Source organism: Glycine soja, chromosome 12 (assembly GCF_004193775.1).
Source record: "Glycine soja cultivar W05 chromosome 12, ASM419377v2, whole genome shotgun sequence".
In the NCBI taxonomy this organism is placed as follows: domain Eukaryota; kingdom Viridiplantae; phylum Streptophyta; class Magnoliopsida; order Fabales; family Fabaceae; genus Glycine; species Glycine soja.
The window spans coordinates 3558407-3567811 of record NC_041013.1 but is presented as its reverse complement, the minus strand read 5'-3'; the positions used below and the strand labels follow the sequence as shown (position 1 = coordinate 3567811).

General features: G+C 33.5%; 1 protein-coding gene and 1 pseudogene across 2 annotated transcripts; both read left to right on the top strand.

The window, feature by feature from the left end:
* Positions 1 to 1631: 1631 nt before the first annotated feature.
* LOC114380198 (arginine decarboxylase-like) lies at positions 1632 to 4806 on the top strand. 2 transcript variants are annotated; one of them, XM_028339166.1, is made up of 4 exons: positions 1632 to 1761; positions 1835 to 1876; positions 2277 to 2834; positions 3115 to 4806. In XM_028339166.1, the coding sequence occupies exons 1-4, from the start codon at positions 1699 to 1701 to the stop codon at positions 4132 to 4134; spliced, it is 1683 nt and encodes a 560-aa protein (XP_028194967.1). In that variant the 5' UTR covers positions 1632 to 1698; the 3' UTR covers positions 4135 to 4806. The 2 variants fall into 2 exon arrangements, with proteins under 2 accessions (XP_028194967.1, XP_028194968.1); XM_028339167.1 differs by having other exon boundaries at positions 1644 to 1739.
* A 1292-nt stretch (positions 4807 to 6098) lies between these two features.
* LOC114379971 lies at positions 6099 to 9294 on the top strand (annotated as a pseudogene).
* Positions 9295 to 9405: the final 111 nt, after the last annotated feature.

The following is a 9405-nucleotide window of genomic DNA, read 5'->3' as shown; positions in this document are numbered from 1 at the left end:
CAACCTCAATAGGACAGAAGGGATCTAATTGAGGAATTAGAACATCCACATTGCAGCAAATTGCAATAGTTATTTTGAATGAGACCAACATATACACATAATTTATTTTTACTTTTCCCAATATAAATAACTCTAAGCAATAAATCTTTACAATGGAGTAACACTCTTTTGTTGCTTCCAATGAGTTAGAGCAAATGGAAGCGTAGGATATTAAAAATTTATCATATTTGGATTTGAATTATTTTGTGAGTTTTATAAATTTGAGAAATTTTGCATATTTGAATTTGTGAGAACTTGAGAATTTGACATGAAATTAGAAAACAAATTCATATTGTGAGAAATTAAATCATTGAATGAAAATAAATTAAAGTTAAGAATTTTTTTAAGAATGAAATGAGATAAATTTTAAAGGTTTTGTTTTTTTTAAACTCAATTTATTATGGGTAGCAATTGCTGCTTTGCTAGCAATAATCCATAGGCACGGGCATTGGAAGTTGTCTAGCAAGCGCATTGCTTCCTCTAAGGAGTTGTTTCCCATGTGTGCAATAATGATGCTCTTATTAACAATTGAAGGACCTAAATTGAGCGTTTTAAGATTTTGAAACCAAATTGATACATTTTAAATAATTTAAGGAACAGTAATTAAGCCTTGCAAATATTCTCTCTCTTTATTAAGTTAAATAGGGTGTTGTTAGGTGCACCTAGCATATTTTAAAAATTCCAATTCTATTCCTCCCTGTTTTTTCTTTAAATTGGCACTGGTTATGCGTTTTCTTTTGCATATAAAGTTTTGTTTTTTACATTGTGGTCTGATTTCTGTTGTTGGTGGTGGTTTTTGCAAGTGTTGAGAGAGGTAGCGGTTTGGTGAAGGTGAAACTCTGACTGGTGGTGGTTTTATTTCAGCGGAGATACATATTTTCTGGCTTTTCTGGGTAACTGGTATTCTAGTAGATCTAGTAAATTCGTAAGTTTTAAATGGATGAAATACATCCGTAAGTAAGAATTATAACATACGGATTTAGTTAATCCGTAAGAATCATAAGAAAGTACTTCATCCGTATGATTTTTACAGATGAACTTCATCCGTATGTTGTAATTTAAAGCTTACGAAAGAAGTTCATCCGTATGAGTCATACGAAAGAACTTCTTCTATATAAACATTACAAACTCAGAAACACTTACGGAAGAAGTTCTTCCGTACGTATAACTTCATCCGTATGAGACATACAGAAGAAGTTATACTTATGGAAGAACTTCTTATGTATTAAGGTTACAACTTCAAAACTTCTTCCGCACTCAAAATTCCTAACCTAAGTTCTCTAAGGTAAGTCCTCTACCTTAATGTTACAGGCCATTAACGGAGAGGAAAGTGAAACTAACCTCGATGGAAGAGAAGAAGCAAAAAAATGCAACTCCAAACGGCCACGAACAGAGAAGATGAAGACTCGCGGAGGAGAGCGGAGGAACACGGCGGAAAGAAAAATGGAAGAAGAAACATGAATAAGTGAAATGATGGGTGCACCAGCAATATTGCTGGCTACACCTAGCAACACCCTTAAAAATATTCTGTGTCTGTTACAAAAAAAAAAAAAAAACTCGCTTATATTTATCCACAAAAATATTTTTAAAAATGAAATAAATTAAAGAAAAAGCCCAGCAAGAACAAGCGGAGCTGTAGTCAGAGAAACGTGGAAGGAGATGATGTCTCCTACATTCTCACTCTCTTGCATGTCAAACTGGTTATGCCCTCTCCATTTTCCAGTAAGTTCTAATCACAGAATCTCTCTCTTTCTCTTATGCTCCTTACTTTACTTTTTTTTTTTTTTATGTCCAGGATTTTGCCAACACTTCCACTTTCAGGCTTCGTTGCTCCCAGGTCTCCTTCACTTCCTAATTCCTATAATCTTTTCTTTTTCTTTCTATTTTGTGAGTACAACAATTTCGATTGCGTCTCAGCATTCTTCTTTTTTCGTATAACCATATTCATTCGTTGAGGTCCGAGACAGTGAAACCTTTCAACCTCAATGATTGCCCCAAGAGTTAATAAGCATTTGTAAAACAAAATATAGTCGCGGTCGAACTTCAAATCCAATTGTAAATTTACAGCAAGTGCCGTACAGTTCATATGATCTTAGAGGAGATTTGTACAGTTTGCAAGTGATGCTCTTGCATTGCATTTGTTAGGGTTTGATGAAGTTTTGCGCTTATTGTTATGGAGAAGAATCCAAAATTTGTTTAATTGGGGTATTGAATTCACAGCAAACAATTTTATGCAGGAAAGAAGCCTTGCACCGCCTTCTGTAACTTCTGTTGGGCAAGATGAAAGCATTGGAAGAATAGCAATCAGAAACGACCACGTTTTGAGGAACAACTCTCCGGTGCTTCAACAAAATGGCCTACCTCCTCTAGTTAGTGCATTGAAAGCTTCGGCTGAGCAAAATGTTGCCAGTTTTCACTTTCCTGGACATAACAGAGGGCGTGCTGCGCCCGCTTCGTTGACTCGGCTCATTGGAACAAGACCATTTGTTCATGACTTGCCCGAGCTTCCGGAGCTTGACAACCTCTTTTGCCCACAGGGTCCCATATTAGAAGCACAAACTGAAGCAGCCAAACTGTTTGGATCGTCGCAGACATGGTTTCTTGTTGGAGGTACTACTTGTGGGATACAGGCAGCAATAATGGCAACCTGTTCTCCGGGGGAATTTCTCATTCTTCCAAGGAATTCTCATATATCAGCTATATCTGCTTTGGTATTATCTGGTGCAGTGCCTAAGTACATCGTTCCTGACTATGAGAATGATTGGGACATTGCTGGTGGTGTCACTCCATTACAGGTGGTTTGGTTGTGTCCAATATCATATTATGCTTACCTTCATGGAAAATTTACTGATGAAAAAAAAAAAAAAATTGCATGCAAGCAGTTAACATGAACAGAATTGTCATATTCATTAAAAAAAAAATTCTAAATAGGTTTTTTGAACTCTTACACAAAAGATGAGCCATTATTCTGAATTTCTGACTTTTTCTTTCCTCAATATTAGCACTCTCTTCTAGTAATCTTATCTAGTTCTCACTTCTTTTTTCTGTCGGTGGGATGGCTGGATGTTGTTCCAGGTATTGAAAGCCATACAAGAACTAGAAATGGAAGGGAAAAAAGCAGCAGCAGTCTTCATCACCTCACCTACTTATCATGGTATTTGCAGCAATTTGAGTGAGATTTCTGAGCTGTGTCATTCTCATAAAATTCCTTTGCTTGTTGATGAAGCTCATGGTGCACATTTTGGATTTCATACTGAACTGCCTAACTCAGCCCTCCAGCAAGGAGCTGATCTGACTGTACAGTCTACTCACAAAGTTCTATGCTCTCTGACTCAGTCATCTATGCTGCACATGTCGGGAAATATTGTAGATAAGGAAAAAATTTCTAGATGTCTCCAAACTCTTCAATCCACAAGCCCTAGTTATCTGCTTTTGGCATCCCTGGATGCTGCTAGAGCTCAACTTAGTGAAAGCCCTGATGTTGTATTCAACCAAGCAATGGCATTAGCTTATGAGGCAAAGTGCACGCTAAAACGAATCCCTGGTATATCAGTGCTTGAGAATTCAAGCTTTCCAACCTTTCCTGCAATTGATCCATTGCGTCTCACTGTGGGTTTTTGGAAGGTTGGTTTATCAGGTTACGAAGCAGACGAAATCCTATATGGAGATTACGGGGTCGTCTGTGAACTTGTTGGGAATAAATCTATTACTTATGCATTCAATCTTGGAACTTGTAGGGACCATGTCCAAAGGCTTTTATCAGGAATAAAGCATTTGGCTGCAACATATGTTACCATTCAGCAACCTGAAGAGAGAGTGCTTACAGTTCATGCACCCTTTGATGATAAAATCACGAGTTTGATCCCTAGAGATGCCTTTTTTGCAAGTAAAAGAAAAGTAACGATAGAGGAGAGCATCGGTGAGATTTCAGGGGAGCTTATATGTCCATACCCTCCGGGCATACCAGTATTAATCCCCGGCGAGGTTATTACCAAAAAAGCTGTTGATTATCTTTTTCATGTTAGGAGTAAAGGTGGTGATATTACTGGAGCATCTGATCCCTTACTTTCTTCAATAGTTGTTTGCAATGTATAGTAAGTAAATCAGCTGGGCTGAAGCATCTTGAAGTTGAAACTTCCCAAGTGGACTTTGGTCTTTCTGCACACCATACGGTTAGACAAAGATTTACACAGTTGGAGGAATTCTCAAGTTGGTAGCAACTACTAATGGCTGTACTAAAGTCGGTAACTATTCTCTCATTTTAATGGGTAAAAGCAAAATAGTTTTGAATTTTCGTCTCTTGAAAATTCTGCTGGATTCCCCGAGCGTTAAATGTAGTTCCAAACCATTGGGAAAGAAATGTCATGACACAGGGCAATATAGCGTCAATCCTTATCGAAGGACTGAAATTATGGGCAAAGCTCAGAAGCAAACCAGCAACTACCTGGAAAAAGCCATAAATATAAAAAGAAAATGACAACTAATTGAATTTTTAAGTTTATATTTAGAGAATGTTATGGAAGAATAGAAGGATTGATTTATATAAAATTTTCATGATTTTTATGTCATTGTCCATATGGTGACAGGAAAAGTCAAATCTTGAGAAGTTAATGCTTGATACCAGTCTAATGTATATGCTCGTCCTGGCCATCAGTAATTGTTTCTGTTCTAAATTTTCAAGATTGGATAAGTCCATCTGAAATTCCAACGAAATTTCAGCCATGTTAACAAATTCCAATTCTTATTTATTTTTGGTTAAATTATTCATTCTATCCCTATAGTTTTATGATTCTTATCTTTTTAGTCCCTAGTTTGAAAATGATCTCTTTTAGTTTCCGTAATTTTGAAAGTGGTTTTTTTAGTCCATAATTTGTATTTTAATTTTCTTTTAGTCCCTATAGTTTAAAAGTTGTATTTTTAGTCTCTATATTTTATATTTTAATTTTTTTTCAGTTCTTACCATTAAAATATGAATAATATTATCAATTATAATTAACTACAAAATTATTGACAATTCATAATTAATTTATCGTAAGATAATTTATAAAAAAAATAGTTGATAATTTATAATTAATTTATAACTAATTATTTTTATATATTTTTTATAGTAAGAATTAAAAGATAATTAAAATATAAATTATAAGAACTAAAAATATCATTTTTAAATTATAAGGACTAAAAGAGAATTAAAATAAAAATTATAAGGATTAAAAAAATATTTTTAAACTATAAAAATTAAAAGAATTAAAAAAATTATGAATTAAAAATGTAAGAATCGTGAAATTATAGGAATTAAATGAGTAATTTAATATTTTTTTTAATTTTAATTATATGAAATTTTAAAAATATATTTAGGAATATTAAAATTTAGTCAAATGTAATATTAAATGTATCCATTATAATCTTCTTGATATAAAATATTACTCTGTTTAAGGTTATCGTAACATTTTTAACAGCACATTTAGGAAAGCAATATATGTGAGACAAAATATGAATTATTGGAAAAGAAATAAAAAGATTATTTTAATAATTTTGTTTGTCTTTTTTAAATTGGCTCATGAATTATTTATTTATAGTTTTTTTTTACTGGAATACGCTTAATTATATTATATTTTTAGTCAATAAACAATAAATAAAGAAAACTAATAAAATAAATTTTTTACTCTCCTACGAGGATTATATTGAAGAAGATAAGTAAGCATTAACTAATAAGATAAATTGCAAAACACTTGATGAATGTTTAGATCAACATTAACCAAATTGATTTTGAATAAAATTAATTTTATAAAATTAATTATAAAATCATCTGATTTATGTTTGACATAAATAAGTTAAAAGTCAGACTCATTATTAAAAAAAAATTATACAACAGAAAAACGATTCAAAAGTTATTTAAACTTAGAATTTAAATTATTTTTAACATAAAATCAAACATATAAATTTATGTAAAATCAGTTAATCATGAAATCAAACAAGCAACCACGTGATAGTTTGTAAATTGGAATTGTAACGTGACCCCACCTTGGTGTGGCACATCCTCAAAAAGATTTAAGGGATAAGACATGGTCATTCAGCAACCATAAGCCACGACACGAACATGGTGATGGCCTCCAAGTCTAATTCCCTAACATTTGGAGCTGCTTGTTTCACAACTTGCCCATTCTCTAGAACTAAAACCTGCTGCATTCACTTTCTTGCCATTCCAAATGCAAAATCCAGAGCCACTTTTTCTCTCGGTCCCACTCTGTCCAAGAGGATGAGGTACTCAAATTACTTCACTTACCATTATTTCTTTGAGATTCTTATTTAGCAACCCTATTGGCTATTACTTGCATATACATGGAGGATAACACACGGCTTATTTATTTTGCTTTAACATGCTTTTTTCCTTGCAGCTTAGGTATTCTTTCTAGTCCCATCGAGACAACTCCCACACATCTCATTACACCAATTTCAGCTCTTAATTCAGGTAACTTTTGGACCCATTTTCCTTTGTTGGATTTCAAATATATGAATGGATGTTCTACGAAGTTTTAAGTACAGAAAGTGGACAATGTCCTAGGTTTATTGTCTTTTCCTGTATACCCGTTTTGCTGTGAGTTAAAGTCAGTGCTATAATAACATTAATATATTATCATGCTATTGCCTTGTAGGTTTGGAAGCATCAATTACAGATTCGAACGATATTTCAGCCATCTTAGCAAATGCCAAAATAGTAGTAGATTCTGAAGATGAAAATAAGATACAAGTGAGCACACTGCAAATACTGGTTCCAATGTAGATTTGCTATTCTGGCTCTTTCAGGAAATTATCTCGTGTTTCTTTATGTTGTCATACTATGTATCCCAAATTGTTTCTCCCTAGCTTCTATTCTCTGTTTCTCTTCATATTTTCTTCTATCTCTCTCAACAGAACTGTCATAGATGGAAAAATGTGATCTATAACAATAAATAAATAAATCTTATATTTTTGTATGGAGGAATTTGTGCGTGTCTCAAATTCATATTCCTACTGGCTTTGTTGAGTTTTCAGTTAAAAGGCTGAAATATGATTTGATAAACTGATGTGCAATTTTTTGTACTGAATGATTATTAATTTTTCCGATCAAGTTTATTAATTTGATAACCTTGAAGAACTAGCCTCAACTTAAACCTTTGGTAGTCTTCATGCTCAATTGATCAGGCAAAGTCTTCCCCATGTGGTATTTTAATTTGTTTCTGTCGTCATAGTGTACTTCATGTTACTTTTGTTTATACAAGTTGATCAAGATTGAAGCTAATATTGCTATAAATATGTTTTTTGGTTGTTATCAGACATTGCCACCACTAGCATACAATGCAACCTGCAGTTTCAAATATGCCTTTCAAAAAAAAATATGCACACAGTATATCACTATAACATGCCTTCTCCTTAGTCTCCCCCTTCTATCCTTTATTTATTTATTTTTTATATTGCTGGAGTGTGTCAGTGTTTCTATAAATTACTGCATCATGTTATTTTTAAGTTTTCATTTCCCTGTACCCTACTACTTTTGGGTTTGATGTTGTGATAACTATCTTATGGATTAAATTGCAGCTAAGAGTGGACTTGACTGGCGATCAAACACAGAAGGTATTCGACAGGATCCTAACAAACTTAGGCCGTACTGCCCCACCAGTTCCTGGATTTCGCATGCAAAAAGGAGGTAAGAAGCTGCATTATTGATAACATGCACTTTCATACCCTGAACATATCTATTGGTCATTCACTTTCATTCCCTGCCAAGAACACACATGAGCTTAGCATTTGGTATTTGCTGCAAGATTTCTCCCTAATCCTCAAGTGTTTCTTAAATACGAGGTATTTCCATTTTCCTACCACATTCCAGACTTACTAAAAAGTAAAGACTGATAACGATCTTTTATGTGAAATACCATTTGGCAGCTGCTTATACCTTCATTACAAAATATCTAGTTCTTTCTCTTTCCAAGGCCTGGACAATTAATTAGTCACCATTTTATTCGCTACTCATTTTCTTGCTCAACTAAGGCTTGTGAAATGACCAGCATATCCTTCTTATTGGTGGTCTTGATCTTGGTTTTTGCATGAGTGCTTTACCAATTGGATGCCCATTTTGACACTTTCTGTATTTGTTAGTGAAAAGGGGTTTCACTGGTTGACCCTATCCTCTATAGTAGTCAATTGTCTCTGTTAGATTGATACCAAATATGCAACCAATGATGAGAATAGTGGGAAAAGAAAGGAAACTTGATTTTCATTTTACTCTTCACAGTTACATTGATAGATGCTTCCTTTTCAAATTCAATACTTATTTCTTGCTGTTGATATGATTTTTCATTTTCCTGCTCATCATATTTCAGTATTTTTACAGCATAAGAATTTGCAGTTCATGAGCTTTAACTGTATTAAATTGTTATTGTGCATGTGATGTCTGAACTGCTCCAGGAAAATCATCAAAGGTGCGTGATTTCCAATCAAGTTTTCTTTATATTTGATGAATTATTATTTATTATCATTTAATCCATAAGTTATTTTCTCATTCATCTGTAATATTGTCAATAACATCAACATAAATAAAATGTAAGCACTATCATGTATGCTTTAGTCTTCCTTGAAGATAACTTGATAAGGAAATGCATGCAGATCCCAAAGGACTTCCTTGTACAGATGCTTGGGGAAGAACGTGTCACCAAGTTTTCAATACAAGAAATACTCAATTCTACCATGGCTGATTATGTGAAAAAGGCAAGTGATTTTTACCCCTTCATATGTGGCTGTCATGGATATAAACTTATTTCCACATTTGATGACACAATACCAGGAAAACTTGGATGTAAAGGACCGGAAGATAAGCACTACCCAAACGCAAGAACAACTCAAAAAATCATTCAAGCCAGGAAATGAATTTGGCTTTAATGTTATAATTGAGCCTGAAAATTCATAAGATTCTAGATAACTTGTTATGGGGGATCTAGTTGTTGAGCGTAACCAGATTGGCAGTTATTGGGGCAACAAGATTTTTCTCTCTCAATGATATACAGCTTAAAGAGTTATTTTAATGGTCAGTTAGGTGTACTCCTGAAAATGGGCTGCAATATTCTATTATGAGCTTTGCAGGAAAAAATGTTTAAAAAACTCATCTTCAAATTTTTTTCATTCTGATTTTAAAGGGATACCAAATTGACTCAGAGTTATATATAACTGTCTTCTAGCGTGATATATTACAAATTCTGAATCTCTTTTATAGCCTTTTAATTGGGGACTGATGACCTACATTTCTTTATGTCCTTGTGAATGTTTTGGTCAATTTAATGTATCTATATGATTTTGCATAACATGATTTCCTTAGTGTAGGATCAACATAAT